The sequence below is a fragment of the Dermochelys coriacea genome, chromosome 27 (genome assembly GCF_009764565.3).
Source record: "Dermochelys coriacea isolate rDerCor1 chromosome 27, rDerCor1.pri.v4, whole genome shotgun sequence".
NCBI classification, from domain to species: domain Eukaryota; kingdom Metazoa; phylum Chordata; order Testudines; family Dermochelyidae; genus Dermochelys; species Dermochelys coriacea.
In genome coordinates, this window is record NC_050094.1 from 14383016 (window position 1) to 14402342 (window position 19327).

General features: G+C 54.7%; 2 protein-coding genes across 11 annotated transcripts in view; one reads left to right on the plus strand and one right to left on the minus strand.

Annotated features, from left to right (window-relative positions):
* The first annotated feature begins 2054 nt into the window (after positions 1 to 2054).
* NKIRAS2 (NFKB inhibitor interacting Ras like 2) lies at positions 2055 to 7369 on the plus strand. 4 transcript variants are annotated; one of them, XM_043503529.1, is made up of 4 exons: positions 2055 to 2273; positions 3825 to 3932; positions 4695 to 4936; positions 5467 to 7369. In XM_043503529.1, the coding sequence occupies exons 2-4, from the start codon at positions 3839 to 3841 to the stop codon at positions 5704 to 5706; spliced, it is 576 nt and encodes a 191-aa protein (XP_043359464.1). In that variant the 5' UTR covers positions 2055 to 2273; positions 3825 to 3838; the 3' UTR covers positions 5707 to 7369. The 4 variants fall into 4 exon arrangements, with proteins under 4 accessions (XP_043359464.1, XP_043359463.1, XP_038241396.1 ...); XM_043503528.1 differs by having other exon boundaries at positions 2125 to 2273; positions 3797 to 3932; XM_038385468.2 differs by having other exon boundaries at positions 2191 to 2273; positions 3677 to 3932.
* A 326-nt stretch (positions 7370 to 7695) lies between these two features.
* ZNF385C (zinc finger protein 385C) overlaps positions 7696 to 19327 on the minus strand; it is a 191387-nt gene continuing 179755 nt past the window's right edge. For 2 of the 7 annotated variants that reach the window (XM_038385466.2, XM_043503527.1), the window contains 3 exons: positions 14471 to 14658; positions 13429 to 13527; positions 7696 to 11646 (listed from right to left, as the gene is read on the minus strand). In XM_038385466.2, coding sequence (XP_038241394.1) covers positions 11422 to 11646; positions 13429 to 13527; positions 14471 to 14658 — 512 coding nt within the window. In that variant the 3' untranslated portion in view covers positions 7696 to 11421. Of the gene's footprint in view, positions 11647 to 13413; positions 13528 to 14470; positions 14659 to 19327 lie in introns of all 7 variants that reach the window. The other 5 variants (XM_038385465.2, XM_038385467.2, XM_043503524.1 and 2 more) reach the window with 3 other exon arrangements.

The following is a 19327-nucleotide window of genomic DNA, read 5'->3' on the forward strand; positions in this document are numbered from 1 at the left end:
GGGGGGAGCCCTGGCCAGCCTGGGGGGAGCCCAGACCTGGCCAGCCTGGGAGGGATGAGAACGGGGGAGCCCCGAGGGAAATGGGGAGCCCAGACCTGGCCAGCCTGGGGGATGGAAAGGGGGGAGCCCCGAGGGAAATGGGGAGCCCAGACCTGGCCAGCCTGGGGGATGGGAAGGGGGGAGCCCTGGCCAGCCCAGGAATGGGGGGAACCCTGAGGGAAGGGGGGAGCCCAGACCCTGGCCAGCCTGGGGGGATGGGAATGGGGGAGCCCTAGCCAGCCTGGGGGGAGCCCAGACCCTGGCCAGCCTGGGGGGATGGGAAGGGGGAGCCCTGCCTGGGAGGCGGCAAGGGGGGCTATGTTGGTGCGTTGCAGAGGGCACCTGAGATTGGCCCAATGTGGAGCGGCTGCTGGGTGGAGAGCGACACTGGACGTGTGGGGCATCCGGCCATGCAGCCTGACGAGCTCTCGGTGTCTGTTCAGCGCCTAGCCCTGACCCCCAAAGGGCGCACCTAGGTCCTGCTGTAACACTGCTGATAATAAATGGCAATGATAATGGTGTAAATAGTAAGCTGCCATGCTAAGGCATCCTCCCGCTAAACCACCGCCCCATGGCACCAAACTGTCACCGTAATCACATTCATGGATAACAACCACTTACAAATAATTAGGTTCCTAAACATCAAGCTGTGCCCATGCCTTAGGCCAGGGGTTCTCAACCTGCTGCCTGCTTGTGGCCCAATCAGCACACTACTGCGGCCCATGTGACATCCTCCAGGCCACACAAGTAGTATATCTATAGAGTGGATGTGGCCCACATAACACACAGAGAGCTGCATGTGCAGCCCACAGTGGTAAATAGATTGAGAACCACTGCCTTAGGCCCTGAGCTTGCAATGAATGCAGAGGCTTAGCAGGGTCCTTCCTACACAGAGCTCATTTCAGGATCAGGTCTTTATTGCATATCTGTGTGATCTTTCTGTTGTGATCCTTGTCCTTCCTTGCCTGCTCTTGTCCATGGTGTTGCCTAGTTAGGTCCTGCTACAAAAGAGAACTGTGCAGGTGGACCCCTGCACCCCCACAGAGCCCTATTGCCTCCAGTGGGGCTCCACGCAGGAGCAGGGATCAGCCCATGCAGTTCTCCTTGCAGGATTGTGCGCTCTCTAGAACAGGAGGCATGTCTTTGCTCGCTTTGGGAGCTGCCTAGTGCTCCTCCAGGTGCTTGACGTATCATTAAAAAAAAAAGAGTCATCGTAATGATGCTTTTTAAAACTCATGTCTTGTTTTCTCTCACAACAGTGCCCTGACATGAGCCTTTAGCAACTGAGTTTCATTCCAAATAGTCTTAAAGCTGGGTGGGGGCTAGACTGTCACGCTAGATTTCAGGATATTTGCAGCCAGAAAGCTTCGCTTTCTTCAAAACCATCTGGAATCTCAAAGACAAGAAGATCAGGCTGGTAGGACAGCGGGGGCAGAGCCGAGTGGGGGTACTTTCCCTCCATATTTTCAGACATGAAAGTTGCTGGTTCTTTAAAAAGCTTTTCCTTAAATGGATGATGTGTCCCTAGTGGCCATTAGTTGCCTGAAGTGGCCCTGGTTTCCATTTTTCTTGTCATATTTGCACCATGGCTGGTGAAGTTTGATGGGGAGGAAGGGGGAGGGTTTCAGGAAAGACCCACTTTAGTGGGGCACCAGGGCGGCAGGCATGCAAGCTGGGGGTCAGGAGGCTGCCAGACAAGCACAGACCTCTCATCCCATTAACTCTGGCTACTATGCAAGCTCAATAAAGATCTCTTTCCTACAACTCTGCCTGGCAATTGCATCTTCAATGCTAAAAAAAGAGTTTGCAGGTCCCCCCCCCCGCCCATGAAGTTACTAAGAACATGGTCACGGATGAACCTTTGGGTGTGCATCTGGAGTTAGATTATTAGGTAATGCAGCGCTGGTTTGTTTTTCCACTGTACTGAGACTCGCAGGCTCCTATGGAAAAGGAAAAGGAGGACTGTGGCACCTTAGAGACTCACAAATTTATTTGAGCCTAAGCTTTCGTGAGCTACAGCTCACTGAAACCTGTCATTATGGAAAAAGGAAGCACGACACAACCTGTCCTCTGCAACCCTAGATGGTGCTGTCCTGCTGCTGTGGGGCTGTCTCGCCTCTCGGGTGCCCTGCCTTGCTGTCTCTGATTTCCCCTTCCTTGGTGTGGAGGTGAGTCAGCCAAGCCTGAAGATTTAGGAAGAGGAGAAAGCAGAGACAGACAGCTGTCCTGAGAAGGTAGGCAGAGGACCCCCGCCCCCCACACCATCAGAGATTTGCTGTGCCATCTGGGTGGGGGGAAAGACACGATTCACAGATGCTTAAAGCCTCCCAACAAGAGCCAGCTGCCTCTGTGCATCCAGGGCAGCCAGAGGCCAGCTGGGCGCGTGATCATGCCAAGGCTGCAGTGAGGACCGGGGGCCGGGCAGCCTAGACCCTGTGATCATAGAATCATAGACTATCAGGGTGGGAAGGGACCTCGGGAGGTATCTAGTCCAACCCCCTGCTCAAAGCCGGACCAATCCCCAATTTTTGCCCCAGATCCTTAAATGGCCCCCTCAAGGATTGAACTCACAACCCTGGGTTTAGCAGGCCAATGCTCAAACCACTGAGCTATCCCTCCCCAGCCTTGCGGAGCACCCAGCCTCCTCGGCCTTCTTGCCCACTTTCACTTTAATAGCTGCTCCTCAGCTTCGGCAGGATTTTAGGTGGTGGGCTCGTTCCTAGGCCGAAAACTCCCGAAGGAGCGTGCGCGTGTGTAGACCATGGGGGCTCAGCTGGATACACCGCGGGGGGCTCTCCAGCACGGCTCACAGAACGGGGAGATGGGGGCTGGTGAGAGGGAAAAGACCGAGTGGATCACGGAGTGCCTTGTTCTAGCTGCTTTCCTGGCCCCTGGTCTGGTAGCATGTGAGCCCCAAAACCATTGATGGAGGAAGGGGAGAAGGGCCCACCTTTGGCAGATGGGGAACCGGAGTACAGAGAGGTGAAGAGACTCACCCAAGGTCACCCAGGGAGTCTGTGGCAGAGCTGGGAACTGAACCCCAATCTCCTGAGCCTTAGTCCAGTGGCAGACCTTTCCTGTCTTCCCTTCTGCCCCCTACCTGCGCAGGGTTTGGGCTCGAATTTCTCTCTACGCCCTCGTCTGGTTGTGAAAACCATTTTACCGTCCTCCCGGCCACATGTACCTCGCAATTCACTCACCGGTCCTTGAAATGCAGCTTCCTCTGGGGAGGAGGGTGGCAACCCCGCAGCACAACTTTGGGTAGAGGGGGAGTTTGGACCAGGGGCCTCAGGAAAGTCCTGCCTCTTACCAGAAGTGTCCCAAGGAATTGTTAAATGCTCCCACAGATGGGAGCTCAGCCTGGGACGTATGAGGGGACCTTCAAGGACTGACCGTGCTGGGATGCAAAACTGTGGTTCCAGAGAGATTAGGGGATGAAACCTGCGGTTCGGACCCCTCATTATTCCTTCTAGTCTAATGTAATGCTAGGTTTGCCCCTAGCATCAGCACTGGGCAGTGACCCATGGGGCTTGTGTCCCAGCCACCATCTGTGGAGGGGGCCCATTAGTGTCACTTCAGTAAGAGACCAGGCTCAGTGCAAGGGGCGGCTGAGCTGACCTCTGGCGTTCCCTTCCAGCCCTAGGCTTCCAGTTCTCTCTCTCCCAGGGCAGCGCTGAGCACAGGGGAGACCTTGCCGAGCTCCAACCCACGTGGCATTGCCCAGTTGACTCGACTTTGAGAAGACATCTTCCTCCAGCTCCAGCGTCCTGCTCTTCGGTCCCCAGGAAAGAGACCCCAGATGGGAAAGAGCTGCAAGGTGGTGGTTTGCGGCCAAGCCTCAGTTGGGAAAACGTCAGTCTTGGAGCAGGTCCTCTATGGGAACCATGTGGTTGGTAAGTGTGGGGGCAGGGCGGGTGACCAGCAAGGGGGCATCCTGCAGCCCCCATCATTCTTGGCGTTTTGTAAAGACCAACCCCCTGACAGTAACAGATCAGTGCCTATCCCAGATGTTGACGAGAGACCCTACAATAACAAATGAGCATCAACCACCCAGCGGTCCAGAAGAAACTCTAGTGGAACTGCCCCGCCCTCTGCAACTAAAGTGGACGAGTGTCAGCACATGATGGAGGCAGACAGGGTGGTGCAGTGAAAGACCGGGATGGGGACAGGCCGGTTTAGCTGCCAGTGTCCCAGGTGGGGAGAATAAATAGAAAAATACCTGGAGATGCCGCCTCCAGCAGCTCCTTTCTACAGTCTGTTTTCCCCAGCAGTGCCGCTCTACTCACGGATGCGGGAGACCTGAACAAGCAAGGAGCAGAGTATGAGACTGGCCTGGGCAAGGAGCTGCTATGATGTGGTAGTACCTAGGGGCCCCAGGCAAACTCGGGGCACCATTGTGCCAGGCTCTGCCCCAAAGAGCTCCCAGTCTGAACAGACCAGACAAAGGCCAGGAGGGGAAACTGAGGCACAGGGAAGGGGAGGGACTTGCCCACAGGCACTCAGCCAGTCAGTGGCAGAGGCAGCCATAGAACACAGTCCTCCCAACGCCCAGTCCAGTGGAACAGTGTGAGGATGCTCCTGCCGCAGTCCTCCATCATGGCAGACTCCGCAGCCCAGCTCCCCACGTTACCCCACGCCCACCCGCCTCCCCGCAGGTTCCGAGATGATAGAAACCCAGGAGGACATCTACGTGGGCTCGATCGAGACGGACCGAGGGGTGCGGGAGCAGGTGCGGTTCTACGACACCCGGGGCCTGCGGGAGGGCGTGGAGCTCCCCAAGCACTGCTTCTCCTGCACGGACGGCTACGTGCTGGTGTACAGCATCGACAGCAAGGAGTCCTTCCGGAGGGTGGAGCTGCTCAAGAAGGAAATCGACAAGTGCAAGGATAAGAAGGAGGTGAGACATTGCCGCAGGGGCAGGCACAGAGGCGGCTTCCCCAGGCACTGGAGAGCTCCTTGCCACCTACGGCCTTGCATGACTGGCCAGGCCTGCTTGAGCAGAAGGGAGGGAACACTGGCTATCTGGTGTCGGCTGGGGGTGACAGCGGAGGGGAGACACACGGGAGGGACCAGTGGTCTGATCCGGTTTGGCAAATCCCAAATCCTCTTATCTCCTCCCTGGAAAGACCCACGTAGCCTCTGCCCAAGCTCCAGCCACAGGGAACTGGGCAGGACTCTCTGGAGCCCATCAGCTCTGCTGCTCAGCTGGCCACATGGGTGGGGGCGAAGGCTGAGCCAGGAGCCACACGGCCCAGCCCGAGCACTGCAGGGAATCTGGATGGAAGGCGCCAAAGGGAAAGAGACATTCACCAGAAAGACCGCAGTGCTGGGGGTGAAATCCGCAGCAGCCTTGCCCCTGGGCCTGCCCCAGGCTGCGGTGCCAGGCAGCCGGCCCTGAGTGCGCTCTGTTTGTGTGTATTCATACAGGTCACCATTGTGGTTCTGGGCAATAAGTGCGATCTGCAGGAGCAGCGACGCGTGGACCACGACGCGGCCCAGCACTGGGCCAAGGGCGAGAAGGTGAAGCTGTGGGAGGTGTCCGTGGCCGACCGCCGGACGCTGATTGAGCCTTTCACCTACCTGGCCAGCAAGATGACACAGCCGCAGAGCAAGTCTGCCTTCCCGCTGAGCCGCAAGAACAAGGGCAGCGGTTCCATGGACGGCTGAAGGCCTGGCCTCCCCTCCCCCCGCCACCTCGCTCCCATGGCGCATCCACCCTCTCCTGAGCTCTGGGGTGCTGGCATGAAGCCTGGTGAAGGGAGGTGCCGAGTGGGTGGGCGGGGGCTTGGCCCCTGGCTGCACCAGGCAGCATGGCGAGGACCCAGTGCCAGGGATAGTCGCTGGGGGCAGTGAGGACATCTGGCCCATCCCTGCTGCCTGGAGGGGGAGGGCAGCCTTGGGCAGCTGGTCTGAACTCGGGATTTGCCCAGACCGTGCCCCGGGAGCCCTGCGGACAGGCAGCTACTGGCCAGGTCTCTGCTCCCAAACCACAGGCTAGACAGAGCCCTCGGCAAACACACTCCTTGCCTTGGCAGGGGGCTGCGTGGGCAGCAGGAGGCCTGCAAAGGCCTCACGGGCTCCAACCTCCATTTGGCCCATTGTAACCCTTGCCCTGAACCTGGAGGGGAGCGTTCCCTCCACAACAAGATCGTGGCACTACGTAGCTCCTTCCTCCACCTGTGCCACAGAATGCCCCGGCCTGTCTCCCCGAAGTTCCTTCCTGCAAGCTGGCGCTGGAGCAGGTGCCCAGCCAGAAGGTGGACTCTGAGCTCCCTGGCTGTGGAGCCGTTCGGCTCCTGACCTAGACCCTTGAACGCAGTGGAGCTGGAGCTACAGGCGAGGGGTGAAGGCATTCATCGTCCAGGCCTCTCCGCCCACCAACAGGCACCTGCAACTGGGGAGGTGGATGGGAGCTCCAAGATCGCTGGGCTCTTAGCCCCATGCATGCTGCACTCACTCCCTGGAGGCTCCGTAGCTGCAACCCTGAAGATTGGGGGAGCAAGGACTGCCCTGGGTCCCTGCGAACCTTCATTGTCTGCTGGGCTCCTAGGCCCTCCTGCCCTCCTCAGCTCTTTAACTGCACCTGGCCCCTCTGCAGCAGCAGAATTGGGGTGCTCGGGTGAGGCCAGGCCGAGCAGAGCTTGGGTTTAGGTTCATTAAGCTCATTAGAGCCTCATCAGTGTCCAAGCATGTCAGAAATTTCCCATGCCGCGATCCCAGGCCGAAGGCCAGGCCACGCCATGGTGTCGGGGGTTGTGCCCCTGCCTCTGATCCCATTACGGCCTGAGGTGAAGACCCCAGCGTGGGGAGCTCAATGCAGAAGCCTGGGCGTGGGCCAGCCGCTAGAGGGAGGCCACACACCAGCCATTTGCATCGCTCGTTAGGCAGGTGCAGCTCAGCTCAGCCTCATTGCCGAGGAGCAGTTGGCCCCCGGCAGACACATTTCCAACCTGCGGCTCTGTCAGGCTGACGCTCTTTGGACGGAACTGGGGGTGGGGGCAGGGGTCAGGTTGCAAAGGTGGCCTCAGCAGGCCATTAAAATTGTCAGTTGGCCAAGCACCAAGGGGTTAATTTTAGATGGTCCCTAAGCTTCTCCTTGGCCAGGAATCTGGGACGGGAGGGAATGTGCTTTGGCTGCTGTGGGGGGTACGACCAGGGCTCACTGGGGTATCCTAGATTAGCTCACCCTGCAGCAGGACACGTTCTGGTGCTGGGAAGTGAGGCTGGTGTTTCTTTTTTTAATGGCTGCATGGATGTAATCTCATGTCAGAGGCATGTGGAGCCCCTTCCTCCTGGTCAGCAAGCCGTCAATAAATTCAACTCAGCTGCTTTTGGAGTGGCTATGCTTCCCGGGAACACGGCTGGCTGCTGGCATGGCACTACGAACGGGGCCTAGCTAGGGCCGCCTGCGGCCGAGTAGCTCCCAGGCCCTCTTACACGCTAACAATTTGTTATTGGTCCAGCCTTTCATGGAAAACTACAGGAAAAGCTTGAGCCAGGCCATCCTTTGGCTGGGGATGTGGCTGGTTTTTCCCAGCCGCTGGCTACAGGGTGAACGATCCTTTAGCAATCTGTCGTGGCGGATGTGTTCCCATTTCCACCTCCGCAGGCTCCAACCTCATGGTCCCAAATAAAGATGGCGCATGAAAGTCCAGGCGCATTTATACAGGTTCCTTTTATTTACTGAGTAACACAAGAAAGCAATGAGATTTGATTATCAAAATAGTTTCCTTTCCCCCCCCTCCAACGGTTATAGTACATCCAAAAATATACACTGAACAGTACAGAGGGTGTGGGGGGGGTACTGGCCAAGTCCCTAGAGGCTGATTATTTCGTTTGCTTTTTAGTTGTGAAAATCAAACATTGTTCACATCACGCCAAGGGTATTTACAGAGGGGCACACGTCAGCGCTGGGGCCTATGACCTACCACAGCGTATGCGAACTCAGAGGTGGTAACTGCTTTGGCTAGCGCAGGGGGTGGTGTGCGGGGGGCTGGAGGTGAAGGAGACAGTAGAGTGCTCTGAAGCAGCCCGTTGCAGGATGGTTGTGACGGGGAGGAATGGCTTTCAAGGGGTTAAAGTGCGAAGTGTCCCTAGTGTATCATGACCCCGCCACTGGGCTGAGGGCAGGTTTGACTCTGGCTCTGGGGAAAGCGACCGGAGTCTCTCAGGGTGGAGGGGGGGCCATGGCTAAAGCTTTGTGCTTCCTGAATTCCTAAAATGACCACTGCACAAGAGACAGCAGGCGCTGTGGACCCGGGGAGGAGACCGGAGCTGGAGTGGGATGGTGGCGGGAGGGAGCGAACCCAACTAGACGCACATGGAGGAGAGGCTGCTGCGGGGCTGGATGGCTGGCGCCAGGGTAAGTCCCAGGTTACCTGGGGGCTGATGGCATTAGGGGATGACTGGCATCACACAGAGGTGTCCAGATCCCTCCCTCGCCGCATCTAAAGCTTTGTGAGGGGACGGTTTGCCCAGTGGCAACTCCCACCACCAGCCCCCACCCCCACATGGGATTTATGAAAGGGACTCCTGTGATCTGGGGGGGGTCTAGCCCCCACCGGGACTCCATTTCCTTGTGGATGCCTAGCAGGGGATTTCCCCGAACTGGGGGTGGGGGGTTAACACCTCGCTGCACCCACTGTCCCCAGCCATGCAGCGGGACAGGCCCACCCCACCCCGCTCATGGCAGCCGTCCCCGTTGATAAACTGGCATCAAAATGTGCCCCTCCCCCCAGCCCCAGGACTGGATCTCCCAGTTCTCAGCCCCGAGGCCTGAGTCTGGTTTACCCCCAGGCAGGCCAGTCTATCCTGCACCAGCTCCATGCACTCCCATGGGGGGAGGGGGAGAACAGTCTCCCCGGCATATCCCACGTGCTGAGAGCTGCCATGTCCCCCTGTAGTGCGCTCCTGTAATACGCTGTCCAAGCACTTAGCACAGCCCCCTCTAGTGGGCTGGTCCTGTAGGGGATAACAACCCACTACTACTCCCAGTTCGAGCAGTAGGAATCTGCATTGTGGTGCTGATGGCCCCAGGTCAAACCCCACTGGTGACCATGCCAAGGGGGCAGGGGTTGTGGGACAGCACCATCAGGCCTTGCACTAGGGACCTCCAACACTAAAAGCACAATGCTCCAGCTTGAGCTATAACCGACCCATCTCCTCTGTGGATCGGGGACATGAAACACACAGACCCGTATTGCCCAAAGCACCCAGGGACTGCCCCTGAGCTCTGGGTAAGTGACAATCTCACGGCCACATGGTGTTTGGAAATTGTGTTCAGCCTCCAGTGGTGGTGGGGGGGCAGGATCCTCCCCTGTGCTGCCCAAACGCTGCCTGACACACAGCTGGTGTGTTCAAGTTAAGTCATCGGACAGGTGTGCTTGTGCGTGGGGACTGCTAGCTGCCCAAATAGGAGGGCAGCCTCCGCTGGGGGCCCAGAGCCTGTGCAGTGGGGAGCAGGGGGCTCTCTCACAGAGGTGCATGGTTCAGTGTCTGCTCCGACCAACATTCCTCGCTGTACAGACAGAGCGGGTACCGCCGCAGGACGCAGCCCAGTTACCACAACGACGGGCTGCTCCGTTCGGATTTGCATAGATTGGGACGGGTTGTCACTCCAGCACAAGGTCCAACCTTCCTGCATATTTCTATTTACAGCACGCTAGGGAGCCAGGAGCGCCTCGGTGACTGTTCAGACCAGGTCCTCGCGCCGTCTTTTAACACAGTGAAAAACAAACCCATTGCTCCCATATCGCCTAGCGCGGGCCCTGGAGCCCCTCAGTCTGCAAGCTGCACTCAGAGCATGAGAGGGACAATGCCACGGGCTTGTTAAACAAACCTGCTCTTTGATTCTGGGCTGTCGGGCTGAACGAACAGGGAATCCTCCCAGTTTCCTTGGAAGCTCCTAGTTTCAAGGGGGCTGGGTGACTGGATTGTGTCTGCTGGCCTGTTAACAGTAGGAATGCTTTGCAGCTCTCCAAGGAAACGCGCTATGGAAGGACAATGTGCTTTATGAACCTTCACTCAGCCTCCCTGCGAGGTAGGGACAGAGCTATACCCTGCTTAATGGGGGGAAACTGAGGCACTAAGAGGTGAAGCACCGTGGCGCAAGGGAGTGAATGGCAGAGTTGGGAATAGATGCCAAGGAGAAGGGCCGTTCTCTAACCAATTGACTCCAGGCCTTAGCTGAACTGGGAATGGAACCCAGGTGTCCTGATTTCCCACATCCTGTTCTTACACCCTGTCCCAGGTCTGGGAGGAGAATCCAGGAGTCCTGTTGTCTAACCACTTGACCCGTGGTTTTCAACCTGTGGTCCACGGATCCCTGGGGATCCTCAGACTATATCTCATTTCCAAAGGGGTCCGCAAATTAAAAAAAGGTTAAAAACCACTGCTCTAGACAAACGCTCCAATCCAATTTGAGTGGCCCTCCACTGCACTTCCGGTGTGGGACGATAATGTGTTTTCTGAAGTGAGCAGCAAAGAGGTCTCTGCTGCCAAGGAGCCCCGGGGTTCAACTGTTTGTTCTATGGGAAAACGCTGTCCCTGTTTGCTGGTGTCTGTTTTTGTTAATTTTTCCTCTGGATTTCCTGCTGCTGAAATGGACCAGACTAGAGGAGCTGGAGAGTAACACTCCCTGCATCCTCAGATCCAGGATGGCTCAGACAGTAGGAGGGCAATCTTCCACCACGCGGCTCTCTGCCTACGTGCCTCATGGCCCATGCAGGGCTTAGGCTGCGTCCTCCCTGCTACGGGTAGGAAACAGGGGGGTGGATTTTGTGCTGGGGAGCTTTCTCTCACTAGAAACTGGCCTGAGATCCACCACAGACTCCTTCCAGCAGGGCCTATGATCTGGGGGTCGTCAGGAACCTGGGCTGGCTCTGAACCAGCAAGCCTGAGAGAAAGACCCTCCCTTTCCAGAGGGTCAGCCAGGCCCCTTCCCTGGTTTGGTTTAAATTAATCACTGGGAAGGGGATGAATGAAAAACTCACTAGCCAAAGAGGGGCACCAGCTGGCCACGGGCATCAATGGGCCTAGGGGATCCTGGCACCGTCCCTTTAACTGAATCCAATCAAACCAGACATGGAGCTGTGTTTTTGGAGAGCTACTGAGTGAGTGGGTGGCAGAACCGACTGGGGCACTGGGTGTGGATAAGGGGAGCACAGCCAGGCCTGGCAGAGCAGTCAGCTGGGGAATCTCCTAGCCCAGTGGGAACCCGCTGGGAGTGAAAGAACCCCCCCCCGCCCGCCGATCAATGGTTACAAAGTATCATTTGCCTTCAATCGGAACAGAGCCCTGTCCAATAGTGCTGCCCCTTGCTGCATAGCTCCCCGGGCTCTTCGCCGCGTCCGGGAGAGACGGAGCCTTGGAGGGCACGAGGCTCTAGTAGGGCGCGAAGACGATGGGGCCGGGCGTGGCGCGGACGTGGCCTGGCGGGGTTCGGAAGAGCGCTGGTCCAAGGAGCGGGGCCTGGAAGAGGGCGGTAGCGGTGGCTGGTCTGAGGGTGAGTGGGCCGGGCATGGCGCACATGGCTGCCGTGGTGAGGGGGCTCGGGAGGAAGCGGGTGGCCAAGGTTTTGGTGAGGTGCTTCTGCAAAGCCAGCTTGGACTGTAGGGGGGGAGAGAGAGAGAGAGTGAAAGAGACAAAGCACATGAACCACTTGGCTGCAGGAGGGGAGAGATCCTGGCACCGCCGGCTCTGCGGGGGAGTGGAGCAGCCAGCCCTGGGCTCAGGGTTAGTCTGATAACAGGCATGTGGGCACAGAGACAGGGGTCCAATAGAATCACCCAGTTTCTATTTCATAGGAACTGCCCCAGGGGATCAGACCAAGGACCCTTCTAGTCCAGAGCCTGCAGCTTCAGAGGAATCCAGCTAGGCTCCTGGCCTCAATGATATCATGTGGACATGAGTTCCACAGGCCAGTCATTCATTGTGTGTCGGAAGGGGGCATATTTCTAAGTCTCAGTTTTGAATCTTCTGGCTTTGGTCTTTGGGCCAGACGAATGCAGACCATTAACCCCAATCCAGAATCCATCCACAATGGTGACTCTGGGGACTCAACTTGAGCCTCCATCCTACGTTTCCTACACAGTATAGAGAGTCACGAAGCTTGCACCTGTGCAGGGAGGTTCACAGCTGATAGCCAGAGGCCTTTCTCACAGATCTACTCTAGCTTCCCCTTTGAAGTTCACAGCAGGGACCCTTGGGTGGGGCTGTTGGCCTGGGCTGTCCAGGAGGTCAGACTATTACACAATCCTAATTGTTCCCTCTGGCCTTAAACTCCTGTCCATCTAGGTAGCTATTTCCTTTAACACTGAGCTGGGAATCCATCGGGTCAAGGAGCTGCCAGTATCAGGTTTGTCCTTGAAAGGACTTGACATCCGGCCGCCGAATACCTCCAAAAGCATTTCATTCTGTCTCCCTGTGCAGATAGGATATTGCTGATCTGGGAGACCAGGAAACTACAGAGCACTTTGCGCCTTGGGAAGATGCTGAGAATTCTTCCCGGATCTCAGTGACACCTGATGCGCCAGAGTTCAAGTGTCTCAGGCTTTGTTTCCAGCCGGGGATCGGCGTGCACTTGGAATTGCTCCTCTCCCCACTCAAGCCCTGTCTCCCCACCAAAGCAACCCTTCTAAAGCCATTTGTCAAGAACTGATCTGGTGGCAGCTCACAGGGCAGACAAGCCAGGACTGGTCTTAAAGCAGGTAATCAGCTGGGAGTAGGGGGCTCAAGAATGGCTCTGTACAAAACTATTAGTAAGTGTTAGCAGAACCCTTTTCTGTATATGGCATCAGAGCACAGCGCTGATGAGGCCAGGGAGCCTGGGGTTGAACCTACCTGAGAAACGACCATCAAAGCATCAATTTCCCCCCTCGGGACAGGAAGCAGAAAACAAGGCCCAGCATAGCCGATTGTTAGCGCTATGTTGCTGGGATAGGACTAGCCGCGGCTGCGCTGCAGACCAGACTCGTGTCTCTGTGAATGAACCCTGGAACTTGGCATGAGCTGAACAAAAACACTGCCAACCCCAAGCATTTAAAAATCATGAGTCAGCCCCCCTAGAAATCATGGGATTCAGGTAAAGATCATCCTCTTTTAAAAATAAAAAACACTGAGTTCTTCTTCTTTGCTTTGTGGTGTCAGAGACTGTAAGGGTCTCCCTTCCAACCTTCCCTCCACATTCACAAGGGCTAGAAACTCACTGTTTTGTTCAATGAAAGCTGAGATTCTGACATAATCACAGGACTCCTGGAGCTGGGGCTTTGAAAACAGAAACCTCAGGCCTCGTGATAAAATCCCATGAGCTGACAAACAGCGTGAGCAACGTTTCAGACAGGCACCATGGCCGGAGGGCTTCTGGGAGACAGATACCTTTAGAATACTCACTGCGAGGACAGCGTTCTTCTGGAGCTTGTTGTACGGGCTGTATTTTGGTTTGGGTGGCTTCCCAGCAAGCCTGTCTCTGTGTCTCCTGCTGCTTACGTGCTGCAGATGGAAAACACAGAGTCACACACAGGTATAACACGTGGACAGTAAACAAACCCACTGCATGCGTAGTGACCCTGCAAAGCCATGCTCTCCGCCTGGGAATTCAGCTTGCTCGCGGTAATTACGAAATCCAGCCTTTGCTTCAGTCTTTAGGGTTCTGGAGTTGGCATGTATGTATAATGACGGTGCTTGTTTGATCATCTGCAGGAACTGAACCCAAGACCTCTGGAGCGAAAAGCATCAGTCGTTACTGGTTGAGCTCCACAATCAAGTCCCTTAGCTTGCAGCCCGTAGCAAATATACATGGAAATAAACCTCTGTGCATGGCCTAGTCACTAGAGGCAAAGAGACTGTTAGCATGGGGCATTCATGGTCCGCGGAAGACCCCTGCTCCCAGAATGGCTTTTCTCAATACCTTGGGCCCTGGTTTACCCACCCAGCAGCTTTTTTCTGAACAAGGCGCTACTGAATATACATACATTGACTTATCTGGAGCAGTGCCAGGCACCCATTTCACTCCATCATCTGATCCCTGCATCTATCCATCTCCTAATCCCCAGCCACCCAGCCCCTCCACGTGGCTCAGCCACCTCTGCAAACCTCATGAAAACAGCAAGTATTGTTCTCTTCCCCTGGAGGGGAGGAACAACTGGGCCCAAGCAAAGGGATTCGTAGCCCCCCCACTGCACCACAGAACTGCGCTTTGCAAGTTGCTATCTGCAGTGGGTCTGGAGGATCTGGGAGTGCATGGATCATCCTGCCAAGCGACCCCTAAGGATGTTTTGAGGGGCTGTGGGGCAGGATCCTTCCCACCCCCGGCGCTCATGAAAACCTCAGGTGCTTGGATGCTGAGACTGACCCCGTGCCCCTGCCCAACGAGGGGAGAGGCCAAAGAGAAAGTGCCCCCCTCCCCGCACAGTGGGAGAGCTGGAGGCATCACCTGTTTGAGCTGGGTCTCCGAGTTGACGTAGATCTCGCACACTTGGCAATGGAATGCCTTGTTCTGGATGTTGATGCTGCCCTTGTTGCCAATTCTTTTGGACTTGTGCCCCGCCCTGGGGATGACCTTGCCCCGGCCCCGCCGCATCTGGGTGGTCTGACCCTCCAGCATAGACTTATGCTTGGCCCCTGGATGGCAGAGAGAAAACAACAGACCCTCAGCAAAGGGATCACGTGGCCTGTGTTTGGATTAAGACACCACTGAAAAACGCAGTGCTCTGGAGGAGGCACAAGACGCATTTTGAAATATAGCTGCTTGTGGTGTTACTCACGTAATGACTCTCCCCACCCCACACCCACTCCCTGTATGGACTGAGGAACACAGACCCCTGCTACAGGACTAACTCCCCTCGCTGGTAGTAGTGGTAGGCTGTTTTCCTCTATGGACTCGATTCTAGAGGGGGACGCTAGACTCTTTGCCAGGATGTTATACAGTGGGTGAGTGCTGGAACTCAACTACCAGATGTGTCGTACTCCACTGTTCTAACTCCCCCAAAAGTGCCAGAACGGCCTCCCAGAGTGTGTCGGTAAGACTTGAGCTCTGGTGTTACATTAGCGCCATCTCATGTGGTTAATTTAATCAATCATAGGGGTTTTCCACTGCTCGGAAGCTGTTATTTCTGTTCTGCTCATTGTTCAGATTTAGCTTCCTGCTTCTAATCACTTTCTGGCAGGCAGCTGGCAGTGTTTGTCAATACTATTTGCATTCTAGTAGCAGGTACTGGCCCCAACTGACACTGGGGCCCCAATACACATTGTGAGAGATGGCCCTTGGCTTGAAGAGTTTACAGACTAAATAATCATAACAGACACGGGGTGAGAGGGGAAACTGAGGCACGGAGCAGGAAAGGGGCTTGCACAAGGTCACACAACGGGTCGGTGACTGAGCCAGGATAGGAGTCGGGTCTCCTGACTCTGAAGCACAGTGTCTCCCAGCACTTAGCTGGCAGCTGCCAGGGAAAGCACAAACAATCCCTGTTCTCAGAGCTCGGATGTTTTTCCCTTAATGAGAAATCCACCCATTAGACATCACCCACAAGGAGAACTTCAGAGCAAGCTAGTAAAACAGCAGCCAAAGCCCAGAATCTGAACCTCCCGTGTGATGTTCCATGGCTAAGCTCAGAGTAAAACCTCTAGGGCCAGTTTATAATCCCTGACAGAATAAGAGTCTGAACTGGAATTGCTGGAGGATCTGGCTCTAAGGAAGGTCTAGGAGCCAGAGGAAATTGTTTCTTGGACTCTCCTCCCTGTACAAGGGCATCTCTCTGCTCCCTGCGCCTTGTGGCCTGACATCTGGTGCCCAGCATGTGATGTCAGAGTCACTATGAGCAGAGGTCGTTTCTGGGATCTCTCGCTCCCCCAGGTATCGGGCGGTGACAGCGCTGGCTAGCTCAGCATTCCCTCCTGGGCCCAATCTCTGAGCCATTAGGCAAAGCTCTCACATCTTCCTGGGGCTCAGGTTCTGGACAGAAGCACTGAGCCTGCTTTGATCTTGGGCACGTGTAATACGAGAAGATGGGGCTAGCTTCGAAGGGGATGATTCCGGGCCCCAAAGAGACTGGGTCTCTGCTGAGTGTCCTCTGCGTGACACCGCCAGCCTGCGGTTTGACATCTGCCACGCCTCACGCTGGACAAAGGGCTGCACTGGCATTCAGACACTGCATGCTGCAAGTTTTACATAAAACACCAGATCGGGACTAAAAAATCAGAGCCAACGGGGAGGAAGGGGGGCAGAAACTGAGCCAAGCTCAGCAATGCTCCAAGAGGGGAGAGGAATGTAAGAGCTACACAGAGTGATTCCCAACTCGGGCTAGCTCCAGGGGGCTCCTACTGGCTCGGCCAAGGGTGCGCGTGTGACTCCCAGCTGCAGCTGGGACCAGCTCAGCACGGCCCCAGGCCAGGCAACCAGCTCTGCTAGAAAACGGCCCTTTTGGCTGACCAGGTACAGCAGCCACCAGTGGGACCTGGCTCCAAGGAGACAAAGCCTGGGCATGCAGAAAGCACAGGTCTGGCCCCAGAATGGGCTGGGCTGTGTGGACCTGCCTGCTCAAGAGGCAGGGCTGCTCAGTAGCTCTTCTGTCAACTCCTTCCCCCACAGATCTCAAAGCGTTTTACCGGAAAGGGCAGTATCATTACCCCACATTATGGGTGGGGAAACTGAGGCATGGAGCAGGCCTTGTCCAAGGTCAGAGCTGGGAACAGAACCCTATCCAATACCCTCACCACTGGGCCACCCTGCCTCTTTGCAGGCAGTGATTTCTATTCCAGAACTATTTCTCAGCAGATCCTGCATATTCCACATCTCACCCGGCAGCACTTTCCCCCTTCCCCTACGTTTCTATAGTTCCAGAGAGGCATCGTAAAAACCCTCGACCGGGATTTTTTATTTATTGCTCAAGCAGCGAAAACTGACTCGACCGAAGGGCAAGCTGGCTTGCTCTCAAGACCTTCCCTATGTGGTTTCCGAAGTCTCGGAGGCTTGCTGGCTGTCTCAGCTAGTCCAGCTAGTTGCCAGAGAATATCCCTCCGCAAAGAGCTTTGGCAAAACTGCTCTTTCAAGCATTTACTAGGGCACATCACGGAGTGTGTCGGCATTAACTGTGGTCTAGAGAGGTACATGGAAGTGGCTGTCAGTACCCTAGCAGATGAGCAATGCCCAAGGTCACACAGTAGGTCAGTGGCAGAATCGGGGATAGAGCCCAGGAGTCCTGACTCCCATTCCCCTGCTTTCTCTAAGTACTCTGCACACCCCACTCAGAGCTGGGAAGAGAACCCAGGAATCCTAGCTCCCAGTTTACCCTGCTCAAATGCCTATAAAGACCACGTTCAGCCATCTGGAGTGGGGTAAACCTTAGGGAGTGCGAATCCTTTCAGAGAGACCCCCCCATAAACAACTGAAATGAAATATTTCAGAATAGCAGCCGTGCTAGTCTGTATTCACAAAAAGAAAAGGAGGACTTGTGGCACCTTAGAGACTAACAAATTTATCTGAGCATAAGCTTTTGAGAGCTACAGCATGAAGTGAGCTGTAGCTCATGAAAGCTTATGCTCAGATAAATTTGTTAGTCTCTAAGGTGCCATAAGTCCTCTTTTTCTTTTTTTGAAATGAAACAGACAGCAAAGCACCCTTTTTTACTGTTAAGCTTTCAACTAGGAACCTGATACTCCACTGACTCTGTGCCCGGCTTCTGTGCTATAGCAGTAAAAAAAACCCCTGAACATTTTGTTTGTTTGTTGGTTCTTTTTCCTCAAATCAGCTCCTACGTTTGTAAGCCGAGCTGACAAAAGCAAAAGGACATGTCTGCAGCTAAGCTGAGCCACTGTCCTTAGCTGACCTTCCTGCTCCTGAGCACTGCTATGGCAGAGTCTGGCCGTGTTTCAGAGGGTTCGCTGGGCTGGACGATTTAATTTCCAGCTTTCACTGAATATGGGGGCCCCTGTCTTTTAAACCCAGGTGTAGTTCTTTGTTTTTTCTATTTCGTTTGCAGGGTGGTTGTTTCTAAACATCACATGAAGAAAAATTTCAGGGAGGTGCAGGGAGCTGAAGAGGATTCAAAAGCCACTAGGTGTCACCATTGCCACGGAGGAGTGCGGCTTTGAAGGAACAAACCAAAACTCGCTGGCTACCCCAATGAATGTGATTTTATTCCGCTTTATTTTTCAACCCCAAGTCGTTCTAGAGCTTAGACAGGGTCACTGATGGCAGCCCCCAACTAGCAGCACGGCTAGGTCTGTTGCCACTCTTCTGCATTCAGAAAGAGGCTAATTTGCCATATGCCAACTGGAAAGCTGCATGCCTGGCACTGTGTGTGTCTATCTGCAGCTCTCAGCAGCCTCCTACATACTAGAGGAGAAAGGAAAATTATAACAGGGCTTATTTTTCACATTCAAATTGCTTTACAGGCGTTAACTAATTATTGCTCACAGCCCCCGACCTGTGCCACAGGTGGGCGATAATTGCTCCTAAATTGAGGCACAAGAAGCTTTAGCTAATGCATCCGATGAAGTGAGCTGTAGCTCACGAAAGCTTATGCTCTAATAAATTTGTTAGTCTCTAAGGTGCCACAAGTACTCCTTTTCTTTTTGCGAATACAAACTAACACGGCTGCTACTCTGAAACCTTAGCTAATGTTGGAATCATGCTTCTTCCACAGGCAATGTTTTATTATTATTTGTATTACTGCAGCCCCTCAGAGCCCAGGCATGGATCAGGAATCCATTGCACTAGGGGTGGGACAATCACAGAACCAAAAGCTTGTCCCTGCCCCCTAGAATATACAATGCTCCCCAGCTTCACAGAGTTGTGGTCTTTTCTGATGTGCATAATTTGCAAACACAAAAATGTGAGCAAGTGTCTGGTTTGGATGGGGGAAGGGAGGGGGGATTTTCAAAAGCCCCTACTAGATTTAGGAGCCAAAGTTCTATTTTCAAAAGTAGCTTAGACACTTCGGAGCCCAAGTCACTTCGGAAAAATAACTTAAAGGAAAACGACTCTGGAGTATCAAATACCCTCCAATTACTTGATTAAACGTATCTGAAAATGTCTTTAATTAAGTGACATGAACAACAGGAGAGAGTTCGACCTTGCTAAAATCCACCCCTGCAGGCATGAGCTAGATATACCAACGCCACTATCTGCAAAGCACCTTAATTTACCCCTTCTAATTAAAGCAATATTAATTACCCCTCACGATTCCCCTGCAAGGCTTGTATGGTTCTATTTGTACAGTTTACAGTTGAGTTACAGAGGTAAATGATTTGCTTGAGGTCACACAGTCAGTGAGTGGCAGAATCAGGT

What these genes read in the sequence shown, in the direction of transcription:
- NKIRAS2 (XM_043503529.1), top strand. Translation starts at nt 3,839, where the DNA reads ATGGGAAAGAGCTGCAAGGTGGTGGTTTGCGGCCAAGCCTCAGTTGGG. An exon ending in CTATGGGAACCATGTGGTTG is followed by an intron (nt 3,933 to 4,694) that starts GTAAGTGTGGGG and finishes GCCTCCCCGCAG; the next exon opens with GTTCCGAGATGATAGAAACC. An exon ending in AGTGCAAGGATAAGAAGGAG is followed by an intron (nt 4,937 to 5,466) that starts GTGAGACATTGC and finishes GTATTCATACAG; the next exon opens with GTCACCATTGTGGTTCTGGG.